At 36.4% G+C, this 23,412-nt stretch overlaps 1 protein-coding gene across 3 annotated transcripts in view; it reads right to left on the bottom strand.

Moving 5' to 3' along the window:
• The window catches only part of SMARCA1 (SNF2 related chromatin remodeling ATPase 1), a 122,543-nt gene that overhangs the window by 47,009 nt on the left and 52,122 nt on the right, over positions 1–23,412 (bottom strand). For all 3 annotated transcript variants that reach the window (XM_090264346.1, XM_090264347.1, XM_090264348.1), the window contains 3 exons: positions 20,792–20,902; positions 20,379–20,492; positions 9,988–10,110 (listed from right to left, as the gene is read on the bottom strand). In XM_090264346.1, the coding sequence (XP_090120472.1) occupies positions 9,988–10,110; positions 20,379–20,492; positions 20,792–20,902 (348 nt within the window). The remainder of the gene's footprint in view (positions 1–9,987; positions 10,111–20,378; positions 20,493–20,791; positions 20,903–23,412) is intronic.

The raw sequence follows: 23,412 nt of genomic DNA, 5'->3' as shown, positions 1-23,412 counted from the left end.
TTGAGTGTTATTTACAAAAATAACTGCTTTTATATTATGCAGAGAATGTACTTCTCTCTAAATTAAAAACAGAATTACAGTTTCAAGATATTGTACAGTTTTTAATTCCATATTTTATAGATGCCTACTACATTAAAATACAAATGTATTAAAGTAAAAATACTAATATAAATGAAGTCCTGGTATTCCAGAACTTCAGTGTTTTTTTCCTTTTCTTTTTTTTATTTTTTATTTTTAGAGAAAGAAGAAGTGAGGGAGAAAAAGAGGAAGAGAAACATCGATGCAAGAGCGAAACATTGGTTGCCTCTTGTGCCTTGACCAGGGACCAAACCTGCAACCCAGGAATGTGTCCTGACTAGGAATCAAACTGGTGAACTTTTACTTTGTGAAATGATACCCAACCATCTGAGCCACACAGGTCAGGGCTCGATGTTTTTTTCACAGCTCTATTCCCATGTAAATTAAGGGAAGAATGTGGATGTATTATATCAGAAAAACATGGAGGATAAAAGGAAAGAAAAAATATTTTGTAGCCTTTAATATCATTCCAAGCATATAATTTCTCTCAAAATTGTATTCAAATTAGAATTCTTATAAACAGAATTATATTGGGCCCACTAAATTTCTTTACTAAAAGATAAATCAGTTTAACCAGTATTTTAAAACTCTTCAGTATTATTAGCATGTCACTGTGAAGTCACAAGACCAATACCCCTGTAATGTGTTTTCCACTCCTTATGTCCCAACCCACATAAATGTGGTATTCTCAATAGTGCAAAACTATCCCTAGCCTTTAGTTGATAAAGATTTCAAATGACCTCATATTTTTCTTTGTACTGCCATGAGTTTTTTAAACATGCATATATGGTCAATTAATTTATGACACAGGAGTCAAGAACATAGAATGGGAAAGGAACAGTCTCTTCAATAAACAGTGCTGAGAAAATCAGAAAGCCACAAGTAAAAGAATGAAACTGAACCACAATTTTATACCATATACAAAAATTATCTCTAAATGAATTAAAGACTTGAAACTAAGACCTGAAACCATAAAACTCCTAGAAGAAAACATAAATGATAAGCTCCTTGACGTGTGTCTTGGAAATGATGTTTTGACTCTGACACCAAAAGCAAAAGCAACAAAAGTAAAAATAAACACATGAAGCCACATCAAAATAAAAAGCTTCTACACAGCAAAGGAAACCATCAACAAAATGAGAAGGAAACCTACAAATCATGTATATGACAAGGGGCTAATATCCAAAATATAAAAATAGCTCATACAACTCAACAGCAAAAAAAAAAAAAAAAAAAAAAAATCTGATTAAAAATGGTCAGAAGATCTGAATAGGCATTTTACTAAAGAAGACATAGAGATGGCCAACAGGCACATGAAAAAATGCTCTACTTCATTATCTCCAGGGAAGTGCAAATCAAAGCCACAATGAGTTATCAACTTGTACATGTTAGAATGACTAGTATCAAAAAGAGTATTGTAGACTTCCAGCCAAGATGGAGGCTTAGACTGACATGCTCGGTCTCCCTTTACAACTAGAAAGGAATACAACTACCTCAAAACAAAAGATAACTAGAAATTCCAGAAAACAAAACTACACGGAAGTCCAACGTACGAAGTTATAAACCAGCGACACTTGTCGGACAGGTAGGAAGAGCCAAAGTGGGCGGTGCTGTTTGCAGTAGCACCAGGGACAGCGGCAGGGAGAGAAATCCCGGCTGCAGTTGAGCCCTGGCAGCTCGCAACCCCAACGCTGGGAAAAGCAGCCACCGCATTGCCTCAGACAGGGAGGCCCAGAGGGCAGGAGGACGAATCCTGGTCACCCAGTGGAGAATAACGGCAGGAATCCATCTTGGACCTCCGCCCCCACACAAAGCGCCACAGCGCTGTGAAAACAGTTGCGGATCGCCACTGGTCGCCGGGTTGTGCTGAGTACACAGGCTCCGCCCCTTATAGCCTGCCCAAGAAGCAAAGCAAAACACAAATCTGTCAAAACGAGGCAGACAACTATAGAAATCCCAGTGATGCAGCTCACCAGGCAGCAGATGAAGAATCTGACAGATGAACAAATAAGAAACCTAACAGAGGCTCAATTCAGAGCTATAGTCACTAGGTGGCTTACAGAATTAACAAAAGATTGGAACAAGATGAGAAAGGATTGAAAGCCACTCGTACTGAAAAGAACGAAAACACATACGAGACAAGTGGTGAGGAAATAAAATCCAGAGATCAAATCAACAAATCAGAACATAGGGAAGGAACAGTCAACCAGTGTGGAAAGAGGAAATAGAAAGCAAGGAAAGTGAGGAGAGGATCAGAAACCTCTGGGACAGCTATAAGAGATTGAACATATGGATTATAGGATTGCCAGAGGGTGAAGAAGAAGAACTAGAAATTTAAAAATTAAGTGAAAATATAATAAAGCAGAACTTCCCGAACTTGGGGAAGGAAATAGACTTACAGGTCCAGGAAGCACAGAGAGTTCCAGAAAAACTGGACCCAGGGAGAACCACTCCAAGACACATTATAATCAAATTGTCAAAAATTAAAGATAAAGAGAGAATCTTAAAAGCAGCAAGAGAGAAGAAAAGCATCATGTACAAAGGGGTCCCAATTAGACTATCAGCTGACTTCTCAAGGGAGACCCTGCAGGCAAGAAGGGACTGGCAAGAAATATTCAAAGTAATGAAAATCAAAAACCTACAGCTACGAATACTCTGTCCTGCGAAATTGTCATTCAGAACGGAAGGGCAGAGAAAGTGCTTTCAGGACAAAATTAAACTGAAAGAGTTCCATAGATCCAAACCACTATTATATGAGATGTTAAAGGGACTGGTTTAGAAAAAGGAGGATCAAAACTATGAACATTAAAATGAAAATTGCATCACAAGATCCAACAACAGAAGCTAGGGAATTGAAACAAAGGCAAACTAAATAGTCAATGAGAGTGGAAAAAGAACTATAGGTATGGAGAACATATTGGGGGGAGGTCAGAAGGGAGGGGGAGTGGGGGAAGGGAGGGAGATGGTACAGGAATTAAGAAGCATAGTAGGAGGGAACGGAGTAAACAGGAAGATGTTGAGAAGAACTATATGCACAACCAATGGACATGGACTAAAAGGGGTGGACAACTGGAGGGAGAGTGGCCACCGGGTGGAGGGGAGCAGAGAGAAGGGAAATTGGGACAACTGTAACAGTATAATCAATAAAACATATTAAAAAAAAAGAGTATTGTAAAACTAAGTGATGAGGAAGTGGAGTAAAGGGAACCCTTGTACATTGTTCGCAGATAGGTAAATTGGTGAAGCCACTACAGAAAATAACGTGGAAGTTCCTCAAAGGTTTAAAAATAAAACCACCAACTGATCCAGCAATTCAACTTCTGGGTATTTATCTAAAGAAAAGGAAACCACCATTTCAAAAAGATATACACCCCCCCCATGTTCATCATAGCTCTATTTACAAGTCAAAATGTGGAAACAACCTAAGTATCCATTAATGGATAAATGGATAAGGAAGGCAGTGGAATATTATTCAGCCTTAAAAAAGAATAAAATATTGCCAGTTGTGACTGCATGGATGATCCTTGTGGGCACTATATTAAGTGAAATAAGTCAGAGACCAACAAATACAGTATGATCTTTTATACATGGAATCTTTAAAAAAGAAAAAACTAAGTTCATGGAGACAGAACCATGACAGTTGCCAAAGGCAGTGGGTAGGGGATAGGAGAAATGGGTGAACTGTTTTGAATTTTGTTTAGTTAGTTTAAATAAATTTTTTTAAAACAATTACTTAGGGCAGCAAATAAAGATGATTAAAGATTGATTCAACTACCAGAAGGGGCAAAAAATTGGTTTTACTTCTAACTACAAACTTAAGCAATTTCTCAGTTGAGACTCTATATACACATTATATTATATAGTCCCAATATACTGCAAACCAAGTAGCACTCTAGGACCATAACTTTATTTTTATGTCCAGGAAATAAATTTTTAAAATAAAACATGTATATTAAATGTTTTATTCTATGGTAACTCCTAATATTCAGCCAAGTGCAATAATATTTCAAACTTAACTTTAGGACTTCCAGGCATTTGGTTTAAAAATTATTAACATAATTTCTAAAAATGCATTCAATAAAATTGTAAGATATAACAAAAAAAAACACCTACATAATAAATAAGATATGAATATAAAAACTATCTTTCAATAATTAATGTGGAACATTTCCTACCACCATGCCTTACATATTGTTCAAAAGAATTTGTTGAATAAATAAATCTTGCTGTCAACTTTTTATACTAATGTGATATCATTCAGTAAGCATTTTTATTATTTTCCAAGGTTCTTTATGCTATAACTTTTTCAACTTCTACAAATTATTTTGGAAGGATGACATAAAAGTCATTAAAGCAACAATGAACAGAAAACATTAATATTTTGTTCAAATGGAAATGCTTCCTATTTAAGAACTATTAGTTTTTTTCTTTTTTGAAATCATATTTTATTGATTATGCTATTACAGTTGTCCTGATTATTCCCCCTTTGATCCTCCCCCCACCCAGCACCTCTCACTCCCTCAGGTAATCCCCACACTATTGTTCATGCCCATGGGTCGTGTGTATACTTTCTTTCACTACTCCATTTCCTATACTGTACTTTATATCCCCTGACAATTCTGTAACTATTTGTACTTCTTAATCCCCTCACCTCTTCACCCATTCATCCTATCCCCTTCCCATTTGGCAACCATCAAAATGTTCTCCATATCCATGATTCCATCTCTGTTCTTCTTGTTTGTTTAGTTTGTCTTCAGTTCCAATTGTTGAAAGATATCTATTTTTTGCCATTTTATTGTTCATAGTTTTGATCTTCTTCTTAAATAAGTCACTTCAACATTTCATATAATAATGGTTTGGTGATGATGAACTCCTTTAGTTTTCTCTGGGAAGCTCTTCATCTGCCCTTCAATTGTAAATGATATCTTTGCTGGGTAGAGCAATCTTGGCTGTAGGTCCCTGCTTTTCATCACTTTGAATATTTCTTGCCAATTTTTCTAGCCTGCAAAGTCTCTTTTGAGAAATGAGCTGACAGTCTTGTGGGAACTCCTCTATATGTAACTAACTTCTTTTCTCTTGCTGTTTTTAAAATTCTCTTTTGGCCCTGGCTGGTGTGGCTCAGCGAATTTAGCGTCAGCCTGTAAGCCAAGTGTCACTGGTTCGATTCCCAGTCAGGGCACATTACTAGGTTGCACGTCAGGTCCCCAGTTGGGGGTGCAAGTGAGAGGCAACCACACAGTGGTGTTTCTCTCCCTCTCTTTCTCCTTTCCCCCTCTCACAAAAAATTAAATAAATAAATATATATATATATATATTTTTTTTTTTTAAATTCTCTTTTTGTCTTTAACCTTTGGCATTCTAATGATGATGTATCTTGGAGTAGGCCTCTTTGTAATTATCTTGCTTGGGATTCTCTGTGCTTCCTGGACTTACATGTCTATTTCCTTAACCAAATTAGAGAAGTTTTCTTTCATTATTTTTTCAAATATATTTCCAATTTATTGCTCTTTCTCTTCTCTTTCTGGCATCCCTACGATGCAAATGTTGGACCTCTTGAAGTTGTCCCATAGGCTGCTTATACTATCTTCATACTTTTCATTCTTTTTTCTTCTTGTTGTTCTGATTGGTTGTTTTTGCTTCCTTATGTTCCAAATGATTGATTTGATTCTCAGCTTCATCCACTCTATTTTGTTTTCCTGAAAATTGTTCTTTACTTCAATTGAATGTATCCTTTGTTTCTGACTGGATCTTTATTATGATATTGAGGTCCACACTAAGTTCCTTGAGTATCCTTATAACCAGTGTTTTGAACTCTGCATCTGATAGATTACTTATCTCCATTGTGGTTAGTTCTTTCTCTGGAGTTTTGATCTGACCTTTCATTTGGGCCATGTTTCTTTGTGTCCTCATTTTGGCTGTCTCCATGTGTTTGTTTCTTTGTATTAGGTTAAGATTCTTTGACTCGATCTTGGTCATGTGGCCTAACATAGTAGGTGTCCTGTATGGTCCAGTGATCCAGCCTCCCCTATCACCCAAGCTAGGTACTAGAGGTGTGCCCTTCATGTGTGCTGAGTACATCCTCCTCTTGCAGTAGAGCCTTGGTTGCTGTTGGTAGATTAGTGGGAGGGATTTACCCAAGCCAGTCAGCTGCAAGGACTGGCTGTGACCACGTACCACCAACCACTGCCCTCTGTGGAGAATCAGCTGTGCAGGGGCAGGGTGGTGGTACACTGACATGGTCTGTAGCTATCTACCGGGTGTGCTGGCCCAGTGGTTTCTCATGTGGTATAAGCCAAGGTCACCCCGCACCTGTGTTCTGCCCAGGGCCATCTTGCCTGAGCTATAAAACAATCTGAGATGGTTGCTACTTGTGCTGGGCTTGGAGATTCCCAGGTGACATAAAGCTGTGGATTTAGGCTGGCTGCTGCTAGTGCCAGGCCTGGGATTCACTGAGGTAAGCTGTTGCGTGTTTGAGAGGATTTAGGAAGTTGCTCAGTATGAGCCAAGACCAGCCTTTCATATGGAAAAGGAGCTTGGGTGGGACGAAGTCTCTGGAGATCTCCAAGGTGGGTCAAACAATGTTAGCCAGGTTGACGGAGTTTTGGATATGGCACCAGTTTGCCAGCTCTGTCGAGGGAGGGTTTAGAAAATGAACAAAGACTTCTGCTTGCCTTGATGCCAAACACTTCAGTTCCTTCCTTTATGCCACTGGTGCATTTCAAGCTACTACCCTGCTGCTGGAGCTCAAAGGGAGAATGTCTGAATAGGTGAGTCTGTGTGTGGGTTCCTTTAAGAGGAACTGCTTGGGACTCCAGAAGTTTCTTCCACTGACTCAATCCCTGTTGGTTTTTGCAGCCAGAAGCTGTGGGGGCTTATCTTCTTGGCACTGGAACCCTAGGCTAGGGAGTCTTGCATGGGGTTGGGACCCCTCACTCCCAAGATATCCCTCTCAAATTTTATTCTCCACAGGTGGGTGAGAGACTAGCCTGTTCTATGTCTGCGCCACTCCTTCCAGTCTGGATGGATGTGTTTTTTAAATTCTGTAGTTGTCATTCCACTTAACTTGATTTCTGATGGTTTTGAGTGATGGATGTTTTCTATTTTAGTTGTAATTTTGATGTAGTTGTGCAAACAGGCGAGCCATGTCTGCCTATACTGCCATCTTGACAGGAAGTTGGAACTATTAGCTTTTAATTATATAATGATTGCCTTAAAATGTTTCAGAAATCTGAAGATTCTCCAACATAGTGGCCTAGGTCAACATGCCTCACCTCCTCACACAACTACATCAAAATTATAACTAACGCTAGAACAACCATCACTCAGAACCATCAGAAATGGATCTGAATGGAAGTCCTACAACTATGAAATCAAACAAGAAACCAAATCCATCCAGACTGGTAGGAGATGAAGAGATGTGGAGATGCAAAACAGGCTGATCCCTCACACAGGTGTTGAGGATAAAAATCGGGAGGAATACTCTCAGAGAAAGTGATCCCAGCCTCAGGCCAGACCTCACAGCCCTGGGTTCCAGCACCAGCAAGATAGACCCTCATTACTTCTGGCTGTAAAAACCAGTGGGGGTTGGGATGGTGGAAGAAACAGCCATATTTTTGCCACTTAAAGAGCCCACACAGGGTGGCAGAAGAAACTGCAGGATTTTTTTCCCCTTAAAGAGCTTGCATGGTCTTAGAACATACACAGATCCCTGGGCAGCAACTGGAAGGGCACCAATCACACATGGGAAGTGGGTGAAGTGACTGGAAATGGGTAAAGTGCCAAGCAAATCACCAGAAGCCAGGCAGCGGCACTGTCCCCTCTCCAAGCCCCCCACCACAAACAGAGCTACAAATAGTGAAGTGAGTGGACCCACCCTGGCAATTACCTAAGGCTCCACACCACACAATTTACAGGTGCCTTTTCTACACAGGCCACACTGCTAAGACAGAGAGTAAAAGCAGCTCTACCTAATACAAAGAAACAAACTCAGGGAGGCTGCCAAATTAAAAAGACAAAGAAATATGGCCTAAATGGAAGAACAGAACAAAACTCCAGGAAAAGAACTAAACAAAACAGTGATAGCCAACCTATCAGATATAGAGTTCTAAAAACTGGTGATCAGGATGCTCAGAGACCTCATAGAATATGGCAAAAAAGTAAAGGAAGAAATGAAGGTTACAAAAAGTGAAATAAAGAAAAATATACAGGAGACCAAGAGTGAAGGGAAGGAAGCCGGAATTCAAATCCATGATTTGGAACAAAAGGAAGAAATAAATATTCAACCAGAACAGAAAGAAGAAACAAAATTGCAACAAAAAAAAAAAAAAAGAGGAGAGGCTTAGGAACCTCTGGGACAACATTAAACGTACCAACGTCTGAATCATAGGCATGCCAGAAGAAGAGGAGAAACTGAAAATTTATTTGAAAAAATAATGAAAGAAAACTTCCCAAATTTTGTGAAGGAAATAGACATATAAGTCCAGCAAGCACAAACAAGTTGGACCCATAGAGGATCACACCTAGACACATCATCATTAAAATGCCAAACGTTAAAGATAAAGAGGGAATCTTAAAAGCAGCATGAGAAAAGCAGAGAGTTACCTAAAAAGGGGTGCCTATAAGACTATCAGCTGATTTCTCATAAGAAACTTTGCAGGCAAGAAGGGACTGTCAAGAAGTATTCAAAGTGATGAAAAGCAAGGACATACAACCTAGATTACTCTATCCAGCAAAGCTATCATTTAGAATGGAAAGGCAGATAAAATACTTCCCAGACAAGGTAAAGCTAAAGCTAAAGGAATTCACTGTCACAAAGTCATTATTACATGAAATGTTAAAGGGACTTATTTAAGAAAAAGAATAGTAACACTATGAGTGTTAAAATGACAACAAACTCACAACTATCAGCAACTGAATCTAAAAAACAAACAATCAAAAAAACTAAGCAAACAACCAGAACAGGAACAGAATCATAGGTATGGAGATCATTTGGAGAGTTATCATTTGGGAGGAGAAAGGAGAAATGGGTAAGTGGTGCAGGAATTAAAAAACATAATTGGTAGGTAGAAAATAGACAGGGAGATGTCAGTAATAGTATAGGAAAGGGAGAAGCCAAAGAATTTAACGCATGACCCATGGACATGAACTAAGTTGGGGACAGCTGGAGGGAAAGGGAGTACCAGGCAGAGGGGGGCAAAGTGGGAAAATTGGGACTACTCTAACAGCATAATCAATAAATATGCTTTAAAAAACAAAGTACAAATAGGTAGTTACAGAATAGCCACGGGGATGTAAAGTACAGTATAGGAAATAGAGTAGCCAAAGAACTTATACACATGACCGACCCATGGACATGAACACTGGTGTGGGGATTGCCTGTGGGAGGTGGGAGGGGGGAGGGGAACAAACAGGGAAAAATTGGGACAACTCTAATAGCATAAACAATAAAATATGTTAAAAATTTTTCAGAAATTTCTCATTGTATTAAATTTCTTTCCAAGAAAGGATAAAAGGCATTTTGAGAATTATAACATTATTACATAAAATATTACTAAAATATAATTTCATATCACTCAATAAAATAAACTTAAATGTTCAGGAATATGCTAGTAATTGCTGTCTGTCAGAATTCATAAGTGAATTAAGTGACTTTATTATAATTAATAAAATACATGTTTTCTTTCTACCAATTTACACTTACATTTTACATTGATGTTATTTCTTGGTATTTCCAAAAGGGTGTATTTTGTAAAAAGGACAAAAAATAGGGATATTTGGTCTCAACATTTACAAAATAGCCCTGAGTTTGTTAGTGTGTTCAATCAAGGTACTGAGCCTATATAATAAATTTATCTGTATATTTTTTCTGTTGGTTGACTTGAAGTATTTCAGTCACTTAAAATATCTTACTTGTGTGAGGAGTTTTTCCTTTTCCTCAGTCTCTTCTGCTGTAAGAGGTTCAGCTCCATCAATCTTTTTTTGCTCCTCTCTTTGAGCCACAGCTGGATTTGGGATATCAGAATTCCTTGGGACCTATAAATTACAAAATGAGTCAGGAGTAAACTGTTGATAAAAATTAAGTGTATATATACATATATCAACCTTTGGTTATTTCAACAGTAAATGATATAAGGTATGAAAGAATGACACGTGATCTGCTCTGTATTCCTACCATCATGATATTACCAAAATAAAAACTTTAAATGTAAAAAAAAAAAAAAAACAAAAAACTTAAATGTGCCACACAGTATTTTAGATATAGTTATACTGTGGAACAAAATATACCCTCATAACATAGTAATATATGATAAAATTAATAATATCATTATCCCCAATACCAACACTATATAATAAAGTCTCAAGCCCAGAAGAAACAAAGTTTTGGCAGTACAAAAAGAGCCTATATTCACCCCACAGTATAGACAGCAGTAGATAAATGGCAGTGCACCTGAATATTGAATCCAATGCTCTGACCAATTCATTGTGCAAAAGGAAAGGCATGCTTTTATTGCCTTCTAGGGTATGGAAAGGGAGAGCATCTTCCCATAAAATGCAACAAGTCTAGAAGTGACAGGATAATGAAGAAGCATAAAAACGAAAAGATTATATACAAGGTGAGGCAAAAGCAGGTTTATTCTTGTATTATTATTTATTAATTATTGTATTATTTTCCATACAAACAACTGTAAACCTACTTTTACCTCACCATGAATATAAGAGGGTAGGGGGTAGTGGAGCACAAAAACAGCTGTGATGGGACCTGCAGTCAAGGGAAAAGGACTACAGCAGAAAAGGACTACAGTAGTACTGACTAACAGAAATTTAAAATAGTGTTCTGAGTAGGGAGCTGTAAATACACCTACAATTAAGGAGAAGAGAGCTTAAGTTCAAAAGACTGAGGACAGAAACTCAGCTCTGGAAGGAAGCAGTCAGTCACCTGTTATCTCAAAACCATAGCCAGAGGGGCCCCAGTTGGCACAGTGAACATAGGAAACCAAATGTTCAGCAGCAAGGAACAGCAGTCATTGCATGAAGAGACAAACTAAGTCACTCAGCCCAAAGCCTCACACCATTTCTATAAGCATCTGCAGTGAAAACGAAGCACATTCATTTAAGAGGCAGGTACATAATATATGTATTAGTACACTTTATAGTGTGCCATTAAACATTAAAAGGGTTGACAGTAAGCCTTCCACTGTTTTGGAATGCCCATCTATAATAAATGACTCATTTCCTAGGGTTATCAGTTTTACTACAATGTAATTATAATACATATTATTTTTCTAATTTTGATATGTATTTCATACAGATTGAAACTATATCATTTTAACTTAAAAATAAATATTTTAAAAACTATTATATCTAGCAGTTGTTTAAATATAAAGCCTACTAACAGGACATTAAAAAGAAATACTGAAAAAAGACTGATTTGTAATCATCAATACAGACAATCAAATTTTTAAGTATTGACTAAAAGTCTATTATGTCTGTAGCACTATGATGGGTATTCATTGAAATATAAAAGAAGTAATGGACATGATCCTTGCCCACAGCGAGCCTACAACCTAGTTGTGAAGTTTTGAGCTATATCTTAAGAACTTGAAGGATTTCAGGAGATGGAGAGGAAGGAAGAAGTATTCTAGGTGGGAGCAGTATAAGCAAAAACATGAAGGCACAAATGTATAGGAAGGAACACATGGGGTTTATGTTGAGAAGAGATAAGAAACAAGGCCAGGTGGAGACACAATTAAAAAGCCTTTTGAAACTACACAGTAGGCAACAGCAAGCCAATGGAGATTTCTGAACAATTAAAGTGTCAAAACATAAGTCTTTTCACCTTTTAGCCTTGTGCTGGATGAAGTGGGGAAGTGACTTGAGGCAAGAGAACCAACTAAACTATTGAAATCTACTAAGGTATGATCATCTGGCCTATGACAGTAGTAAGTGGAAATGAAAAAAGAAGGCATAAATTAAAAATGAATTGTAGTCCAGTGGTAAACATAACTAAAAATAATTTTTTCAATAACGAATTCAATTTTTTAAATTACAGACACACCAGCAATTTCATTCCTATTTACCCAAAGAAAGGAAACAAATCTATACAAACACTTTTAGAAGAATGTTCACAGTAACTTTATTCATAGTAGCCCAAAACCAGAAAAAAAAAAACAGAAGTCCATCAATAAGAGAATGGATAAGCAAACTGTAGTATATCTTTACAATAGGACAGTACTCATCAATTAAAAAAAAGGAATGAACCTCTGATAATGGGGCAACATGAATGTATCTCAAAAACAGGATGGTAATTGAAAGAGCATTATTCCATTTATGTGAAATTCTAGAACAAAAAAAATCTAATCTATGGAGGAAAATAATATCAGAACCATGGTTGTCTCTGGGGTTTGGGTCTGGGGATTGACTGGGAAGAGGCACTTTCAGGAGTAATAGTAATGTTCTATATTTTTATTTGAGTTTCATTTATGTAGATGTAAGCATTTGTCAAAATTCGTCAAATGATACTTAAGATTTATACACTTCACTATATGTAAATTTTACCTGAAAAAAGAATCAAGTAAATACTGAACTCTGGCTAATGATATGTATGTTGACGTGTTTCTGGGTAAAGTATACTTATTTCTGCAGGTTTAAAATGCATGAAAAAGTAAGATGGATATCCATTTGAGAGAAGACAGGAGAACTGGACAAATAGGTGATAAATCAAGTACAATAAGATGTAAATTGGAAAATATGTGTGGTCTATATATGAGTGTTCACTGTAAAATTACTTCAACATTTTTGTATGATTTAAAATTTTTCATGATAAAATGTTTTTAAAAACTTACAGACATAGCTTTACAAGTTTAACAGACCCCTTAAATTGCTATGTGAAATTATTTTGGCTTCAAATTTTAATTGAGAAAAACCTTTAATCATAAGATATTTCTCTATTAAATAACTTCAAAATTTCTATGTCCAACAAAACATATTTAAAACAAATAAAATAGTTCGTAAACATGTAATTTTAAGACAGAAAATGGAAAATAACACACAAAATAAATTCTTTATTCCCACAGAGATATTTCCAATACTAAAACTTTCCCCCTTGAACTTTAATGAGAACAAAATCAGAATGTTATATCATACTCTTAGGTTTTAGGATCCATTACATATTTCTTCCATAACCATCAGTCATATTTTCAAGACAGCAAAATTTTAGAATGCCTTCATCAATGTCACATTTACTATTTTAATTCTAAAAATTACTCAAATACATAGTTGCTAAATTTTCTAGAATTGTAAATGACTCACCATTTTTAAATTCCTGTATCTCCTCCTACCAAAAAAATAGCCTTTTTAATACTCATCATTTTAAAAAAGTATTCAATTTTATGTCATGAGCTTCCTATCAACATTAAGCTTCTAGGAGTAATTTAAAGGTTCTATATAATAATTAAGTAGAAAAATTATACACCAATAGCAGTAACCAGATACCTCAAAGGTCTTGAGTACTCATACTGTAATTCTTACTGATGGCCCCCAGCAACACTTAATATGACCACAATATACAAAAAGTTACATTTCAAGAGGAAGCATCTCAATTACTATATGGATTTCTAGTCAGACCTTAAGGAATTTGCACCCAAGGGCTGTATTCCACAGAAAAGGGAAAAACATTTTTGGACTCATTTCTTAGTTTTAGCAAGCATTTCATAGAAATATGAACTACTGAATTAAATGTGATGGCACACGAAATGAAAGCAGTAACCTGAAATCAGCTCACTGTATTATAGTTCTACCCCTGCAAAACAGGTGGCCCACAAGGGCACATTACCAAAGCTCACAAAGACTATGAAATTTCCCCCATTTGTCAAATATTTATAACCATCCCTAAAGACTTTTTTATTAAGGATAAATGTTAGATTGTTCTACAGCTCTCTTCAGCTTCAAGTATCACAAAACACTTTCATTCCAGGACTTAGATTCAGTGGGATTTCTAAAAACTCTCTATTTTTTATTCTGCAGTTGAAATTTCAATTAAGTCATCTCTTCCCATGTAAATAGTTTACTGAACAAGCAATTAAATGCATTAAGTAACTCCTTTACATTGCAAGAGCAATGAAATTTCTGAATATGCCTAACTTGCAACAAAGTGAACACTAATGCAGCAGAGAGAGATGGCACATATGCACTGCTATCCACCAAGTGGTTAGGGCAAAACAAACCTGTATTTCATTCAGCCTCAAGTAAAATTAAACTCTTTTAACTAAGGGTCTTACAGCAATAGTGCTGTGACTCCATGTTGGATATGGTGGGGAGGGATGGGTAAACAAAATAGAAAATAAAAATTCAAGTAAGCAGGCCCTCGAGAAAAATGCTCTTTCCGAACTGCTTCAAAACTATTGCATCCCTCACTAGCCGCACCCCATACTACTACAGAATAAGACTGTGAGAGACTCAAAATGGACAAAAACAATACCATTTACGACAGGGCCCCACCTATAGACAACACCTCATATCCTTTGGACAAAAAATCATTTAAGCAGGAAGGAGGAAGGAGTACCACAGCAGTTTTGTTCATCTGAGAATATACCATTGCTCTGTTTATTTGTGGCTCTTTTGAGTTTTCTGGAGATATGGGGCAGTGGGATCAATGCTTGATACCCATGAGAAAATAGGTCTAACAGTTATCAATATCACATTGTCCTTCAGAGAAAGCTTTTGCATATTATTAACATGCCATGCTATTCTCTCTGTACTCTGAACCCAAACATATAACCCACACAATTAAAACACGCACCTTAGCTCAGGTCTGGAGCTTCTGGTAAAAAATGGAAGAGACAAGGTTATGAAAGAACCAACATCCAGAATGTATTCTTATTTATCTCATAAATCCTCAGCTACAGATGCACACAGAGGATCAAGGTATGTCTTAAGATGGTACAGAAGCAACTCAGGATGGGGTTGAAGAGAATACAGGCTAAGAGTAGAGTGGTAGGGGGATCATTCTACTTTCTCCTCCTCCACCTCCTCACCATCCTCCACTTCCCTCCACTACCTCAACCAACTCCACCATCACCACCACTGTCACCACCACCGCCATGGCCACACTCCAAGCCACCACCATCTTCTCTTACCTTCACACTTCAACAGCCCCCAGGCTGATTTCACTGGAGAAATTAATCATTCTCTGTGTCCCAGCCAGAGTGATCTTTTAAAAGTATAAATCTTATCATACTCTACCACTTACTTATGTTGTTTGACCTTTAGACTCAACCTCTCTAAGCCTCAGTTTCCCCATCTATAAAATAAGGATGTACTTCCAGGGCTATTATGAGGATAATGAGCTAACGTTTTTAAAGAACTGAAAACCAGACTTCCAGCCAAGATGGAGGCATAGGCAGACATGCTTTGCCACCTCACACAATCATAAGAAGGATCACAACTAATCTCAGAACAAAAAACAACCAGAACTGCCAGAAAATCAAATGGTATGGAAGTCCGACAACCTAGGATTTAAAGAAGAAATATTCATCCAAAAGGGTAGGAGGGGCAGAGACTGGGAGCCAGGGTGGAGAGGCTGTGGTATGGCAGAGGCAAGGCAGCGGCAAGGGAGCAGCGGCGGGTGGTAGAACTGATGGTCCCACATTCAGGTGTGGCAGATAAAAGCCAGAAGGGACACCTGGGGAACAATACCAGCCCCAGGACAGACCCCAGAGCCCAGGGTTCCAGTGTGAGGATAATAAAGCCTCATATGCTTCTGGCTATGAAAACCAGTGGGGGTTGGGGCAGCAGAATGAACTGCCCATATCTCAGGAGAGTCTGTTTAGACTCTAGAATGGGCCCTAGAATCTTCACAAGCCCACCTACTCTGGGAATGACCACCAGGGCAGCAGCTAGAGGGGTGCCAGCTGCATGTGGGAAGCGGGTGAAGTGACTGGAAAAGGGGCAAGTGCAGAGTAAGTGGAATTGTTCCCTCTCTGACCCCTCCCCCACACATAGCACCACAAAGCAGTGAAACGGGTCACCCCACGATAACGAATTCCTAACGCTCTTCCCTTTACAATGTAACAGGCGTGCCCAGACAAAGAGTCAAAGCAGGTCTACCTAATTTACAGCAACAAACACAGGGAGGTTTCAAAATTGAGGAGACAAAGAAATATGGCCCAAAGAAAAGAACAGAACAAAACCCCAGAAAAAGAATTAAACAAAATGAAGATAGCCACCTATCAGATGCCAAGTTCAAAACACTAGTGAATGCTCAGAGAACTCATCAAGTATGTCAAATGCATAAGAGAAGAAATAAAGACTACACTAGTGAAATAAAGAAAAATCCACAGGAAACCAATAGTGAAGGGAAAGAAGCCAGGGCTCAAATCAATGAATTGGAACATAAGGAAAAAAATAAAAAGTCAACCAGTACAGAATAAAGAAACAAAGAACAGAATAACAGTTATTAGGGGGGAGGGGAGAAGGGGGAGGGAGAGAAGGTGGATAAGTAAGGGAAGGGTTTAATCAAAGAACACGTATAAATGACTCATGGACATGGACAGCGGGGGGATATGATTGTGGGAGAAGGGGTGGGCTGGGTGGGGGGGAGCAATGGGGAAAAAAATGGGACAACTGTAATTGAAAAACCAAAAAATAAAATTAAAATAAAAAAGAACTAAGAAAAAAAGGAGAGAAGAAGAAGACTCTGGGACAGTTCCAAAAGTGCCAACATCCGAATCACAGGGATGCCAGAAAGAGAAGAGGAAGAGCAAACAATTGAAAACTTATTTGAAAAAATAATGAAGGAAAACTTCTCTAACTTGGAGAAAGAAATAGACAAGTCCAGGAAATACACAGAGTCCCAAACAAGTTGGACCCAAAGAGGACCACACCAAGACACATCATCATTAAAACGCCAAAGGTTAAAGATAAAGAGAGGATCTTAAAAGCAGAAAGGGAAAATCAAGAGTGTCACCTACAAAGGAGTTCCCATGAGACTATCAGTTGATTTCTCAAAAGAAACTTTGCAGGCAAGAAGGAACTGACAAGAAGTATTCAAAGTGATGAAAAGCAAGGACCTACAACCAAGATTACTCCATCCAGCAAAGCTATCATTTAGAATGGAAAGGCAGATAAAGTGCTTCCCAGACAAGATAAAGCTAAAGGGGTTCATCATCACCAAGCCCTTATTATATAAAATATTAAAGGGACTTATTTAAGAAAAAGAAGAAAGTCAAATCTATGAACATTAAAATGACAACAAACTCACAGCTATCAACAACAGAATCTAAAAAAAAAAAAAAAGGAAACAACTACAACAGGAACAGAATCATAGATATGGAGACCATATGAAGGGTTATCAGTGGGGGAGGGGGAAGGAGGTGAATGGGGGAAAAGGTAGAGGGATTAAGAAGCTTAATTGGTAGGTAAAAAATAGACAGGGGTATGTTAATAGTACAGAAAATGGAGAGGCCAAAGAACTTATATGCATGACCCATGGAAATGAACTAAGAGGGGGATTGCTGGACGGAAGGGGGTACCAGGCAGAGGGCAGCAAAAGGGGAAAAATTGAGACAACTGTAATGGCATAATCAGTAAAATATAGTTTTTAAAAAAGAACTGAGAACAGGAAGCACCACAAGTAAGGACTAAATAAACAGCTGCTATCTCACCACCAATCCACCCTTCTGTCTCAAAGACATCTCAATGGTTTTCCTTTGCTCTAAAGCTAAGGTTCAGCCTCACTGATATGACCTACAATGGCTCCACATGATCCACCTCCACCTACTCATCAGCTGCATCTCAAGTCACTCTCCTCACTGGCCTACTTTCAGTTTCTAAAGTGACAGTCCTCCTTCCTACTGCAACACCTTTGCAGCTATAGTTCCCCTTCCTGAAGTCCTCACTTCCACACTGCATGTGGCTAATTCTTGTGCATCTCTCTGATCTCAGCTTAAATAACCCTTCCTTAGGAACCGCTACCTTTATCTCACAGTCCACATAAGATATCCATGTTATGCTCCCTTGTAGCACCCTGTGTTAGACACTGAAACACACAAACAACGATGTCATTACTCTGTGGTATCTGCGTAATGTCTGTCTCTATTAGAATGTAAGTCTTGACTGGGTTATTTCAAAAAAAAAAAATGATGTAAGTCTCTCTTACTCACTGCTTTCTCCCCAGTGCTTGGTATAGAACCTGACACAGAGAAATACTCAATAAATATGTACTAATTTTTTAAGGTCTTCTTTTCACTTATTCTTCCTGTCCTATCACTTCTTTCTGGGAGGTGAAGGGAAGAAAATAGTAAGGTGCCATAGCACAGATTCCACATCATCTTCCCTCTCCTCATTCACCCTTTTCCTCTCTTCTTACACCTTCTTTTTTCCCCATCATCCTTTGCATCTGTCCACTTATTCCTCCCTCTTCTATGGTTTCCTCTCTCTTCCATCACCTTGCAGTTGGCCACCACCCAACCTGTCATTATGAGACATCACCCCTAAACACAAACTGCCTGTAATGAAAAGCAGTGTTTACATTAAAACCAGATCTGTGACGAGAATGTGGTGGACACTGTATTATCACTGGGAACAGAATTTCAGTTACCTCCAAAAACAGTTATATCAGCAAAGATTATTTCTTTTATTACTGCTTCTTGATTATCTGTTGGCTCACCTCCCAAACAACATATCACACCACTGTAAACACAGCCCTTATTTAGGGCTGCAGAAGAAGCAGGGTTATGTCACATGCAGAAATAGCCCAGAATGTCTGAGTGGAAACAGCATAGCATTTGAATGTTGAGAACCTGGGTTTGAGACCAGCAGCCTTGGAAATTCTGTTAACTATGTGACCTTGAACAAGTCATTTAACCTCTCTGAATTTCAGTTTCCTCACCTATTATATAGAAATGATAATAACACCTGTTTCACAGGGTTGTTGGTAATTGAATGAAGTATGAGTTCTAACATTTCAATTAATTTTTCTTTCAAGTCTCACCAAGAACAGTCAATGAAAGTAATAGAAAATACTGACCTAAATGTAAACCAAAATTTTATAATTTTAGTGGGATGTGTGTGTGTGTGTGTGTGTGTGTATTGTTTGCCTCATAAAATCTTATTAACTACTTGATTAATTTTACTATACCATTTTTATTTCATATTTTGTACCCATAACTTGCTTGTTTCTCTTGGCATATTACCATTTTCATTTATTTGAAACAGTTTTATGCCTAGTCTGAATGTTCAACCACAGTTACTATACTCCTACAACTTCCTAAGAAGGATTTCATCCAGTCATGTTGGTTAAATACATTTGAATTTAATCATATTTCCATAACCAGATTATAACTACTTATATTCAACTTAAGTTTTTTATTCTTATTTATATATATTTAAACTTTGGTACATAAAGAACAAGCAAAGCATTTTTACTCTGTTTCAAATGACAATGCTCCCACTCTGTAATAATAGTAGAAACTCTAGAGATCCACTCTAGTTCCAAAATATAAACTAAATACCTTATATAAATGAAACTTTTCTAGGTTCACAAAATAAATTTTAAAACACAGCTTCCAATTCATAAACCCGAAAATTTTATAAAATTACAATAGTGTTAATATTTTATAATTTAGTTTATACTATTGGTTATACTTTTTGTCATCCCATTTTGTTCACTACGAAGTCAATTTTAATATATAGAAATAACCTAGTGTGCTCAATCTCTCAATGTGATAGTTTTAGTATGACAAACATTAAATTTCACTCACAAAAATGGATTCCTATCTACCTATATAAATAAGAATTTTGAATTCCAAAAGTTCAGTTTTAAATGATGTAATTTATTATCATGTTTATCATTAATACCTAAGTGGTCACAGTCAACTAATCACCAAGAGGGCTTTCATCAACCTTGAGCAATAAATTCAAAAATACTATATTTTGGTCATATTAAGAAAAATGATCAAACCTTTTCTTTCATATATCATGCATTCATTTCTAACTAAACACACACCTATTGTTCTTTCTACATATTCTTAAACCACTTGAACACCAACATTATTAAAATAATGTTACTATAATTATTTTGAGATACTGAATAATTCTCCATAGTCTCATGTACTGATAATCCTACTGGTGATTCAGTAGTGTGATGCTTTACTTATAGTTAAACCTCTTTGGCTTGTAAACACCACTATTTCGATAGACTCTTATGTCCTCTCACATTAAAATAGAACACCTTCTGGTCTACCTTAATAGATTATATTACCTTAAAATATTACATTACACTAGTCTAAAAATTGAAATGTTACCTTATAGCCTATTGTCTTCCTATAATAAAGAATTTCCTTTTCCAGGAGCTCAAATAAACGTGGTGGGAAAAACTGAAAATCCTGAACATTTGGCTGTTTTGAAGGTCGTGGAGCCTGTGGGGGGAAAACGCATGAGATATATATATTTATACACACACACACGTGTGTGTGTGTGTATTTTTTAAGTACATAAAGTGAACATTCTTATCTTTTGCTATTTCTTTAATATAGAAAAATAAATTCAATGAAATCCATTGATATGGCCAGGCTATAACAAATACTCTTCTGTATTATTGTTATATTTTAGGGACTATGATTTATTTAGTATGAATATAAGTAAATCTGAATCAAAGACAATGTTACAAAAGAATTCTACTGTAGGACATAAATACTGCCCTCATACTGTTTTTTACCTTTGGAACCTTTGGCTCGCTGACACGTAAAGCCTCTCTAAAGTAGGCATCCACTGCGTAGTTTGCTTTGCGTTCTCGTTTAGGAGGTTCAATCCATTCCACCATCCCGAGCTATACACAACCAATAAGAACAAGGAGTTTAATTACTCTGAACTGTTTTATAGAAATCAAGCACATCAAGGATGCAGAAGCATGAGAAAACCAAAGCAATTAGGAAGAACCAAAACACATAATTACACATCCTAAGTGATAAAACCTTGCCCTGTATACCAAGTTTAGATGCAAGGATGGTTTTCTTTTCTTCTCTATGGTCATAAAGTACTGCAGTAGTTCAAGAAATCATATATGAAAATCTACCTCACTGTGTAACTCCTATGATGTATGTATAAACACCTAAAGTGAGATAAACAATAATTTGGTAGCATTATAAAACTTTACCCCAATATCCGCTAGAAAATACTATTTAAAAATAAATAGAACAAACTGACCATACAAACTTATGGAGTCTGTAGAAATGGTTTTCTTGTTCAGACATTTTTCTTGATTTCATACTGCCTAGCCTAGTGCCTTTATACAACAGAGGCCATTATCTAAAATTAATGGTCCCACTCTTTTTTATCTTATCTAAGGGTTGAGTTCCAACCTTTGCATCACATTTAAAGAGTGGATGATAAATTAAGATTACTCAGATGGTTAGAGATCTACAAACTCTCACAGTGTATTGAGAAGTAAAGTCTAAAGACAAACATAAAGGTAGCATCTACATAAGTAAAACTCTATCAAACAGAAAACAACACAGTTCTTCATTGATTCTAAGATTAAAAATGTGGAAATCCACAGCAAAGTAAGCTGCTACTCAACATAATTTAACAAAAATATCTTAAGTACCTATTGTATTGTTTTCAAGTCAGTGTCAAGGATACAAAGATGAATAAAATAATCTCTTCCATTAAGGAGCTTATATCTTCTGAGAATCAGAGAGTATAAAACAATGAAATGAACTATTCTGAGAGGAGTAGGATTCCCAACATGACCATATTCAGAGGCTAGACAACTATCCTAGATGCTATAATGGGACTTTTTTAATTACAAAAAAGATTAGAGTAAATAAACTTTAAGGTCTCTTTTTAACTTTAGACTTATGAGATATGGATAATATAATGTGAATTTAGAGAAAGTGAAAACAGCCCAGAGCAGTGAAATGAGTTTTGTTTTTTTTCCCCCTCAGATGGATTAATGTGGAAAAATAGTAATATTTTATAAATAAACAGTATTTTATTTGTCTCAACTGGGGTGAAAAATAAATTAATAATTTAAATTAATTTTCTAAAAGTAATTTATCTGACCATTTAACCTATTTTTTTGAAGGTCTAGGTATTCAAATTTGAAAAAATCATTAAAGAATAAGTCATGCTAAATAAGTTTTTTTAGACAAGAATACATTAATACAAACTTATTCAGGTTAATGTATTCAGTATCAAGGTCTATCATTTTGACTTAATCTACTAGATATGGTCATAAAGTACTGCAAGTGGTTCAACAAATCATAAAGAAAATCTACCTCACTGTGTAACTCCCATGATTTATGTATAAAAAATATTCTTGCAAGTTTTCAATTCCTTCAAAGGAAAGAAGAAACCTATTTAAAGAACCTATTTAGAAAATATGAAAAGACAGGTAAAATATAATCTCAACTCAGATATTCAGAAAAAAATCTGATTAGTCAGACATTCAATTATAAAAATACATCCCCATCATTATTAAAATTTCTCTGTATATCATTACTGTTACAATTAGAAACACAGGGAAAATGGTTATTTTAGAAAAAGACAAGTATTTTACTAAGTCTAATTTACCTCAAAATGTAGATAAGAAGCTCCAATGATATTTAGTCTCTTCACTGTTTAATTTTTTTTCACTTTGTAAAACACTCTTAATAACAGTAAGCCCACAGGAATAACTACAACACTTATAAAATCCATATCATTATAATGAGGTCTAAAAAGCATATTAGAAAGGCAATTTCCACCCTATGCATGTAGGCCATCACCTCTATCTCTTCACAATAAAACATAAACAGTCAGAAGTAAGGTTGTAGATATAACTAGATAGATTTAAGCCAAAACATTAGAAACTACCAGAAATAATGAGTGTAACAAAGCACTGTCAGCATACTAGTGCATTGTGAACTGAAATGGATCAACTCTCATTTTTTCAGTAAAATCAATTTCCAAGAATAAGCTTTTTTAAAAATAAATTCACTTATCAGTTAAAAAATATAACAGCTTGATAAAACAATTTGAGCAACAAAATAATGATAGAATTTTAATATAACTCAAAAAATAAAATAACTATCTTTGAGGCCATGTTGATATAAATAAATAATTTAGTATATAAATAAATGGGAGGAAGGAACAGCTCTTCCTTACAATATACCATTAATAAATGTAGATTCGTTAATGAAGAAAAAAATTTTTAAAGATGTTATTTATTTATTTTTAGAGAGAGGGGAACAGAGGTAGAAAGAGGAGAGAAACATCAATGTGGGGTTGCCACTTGCATGCCCCCAACTGGGGACCTGGCCCTCAACCCAGGCATGTGCCCTGACTGGGAATCAAACC

The sequence above is a fragment of the Furipterus horrens genome, unplaced genomic scaffold (genome assembly GCF_987537825.1).
Source record: "Furipterus horrens unplaced genomic scaffold, mFurHor1.1.pri manual_scaffold_17, whole genome shotgun sequence".
Taxonomy (NCBI): domain Eukaryota; kingdom Metazoa; phylum Chordata; class Mammalia; order Chiroptera; family Furipteridae; genus Furipterus; species Furipterus horrens.
Note: the sequence above shows the minus strand (reverse complement) of the source record. Positions and strands in the feature narration are given on the sequence as shown.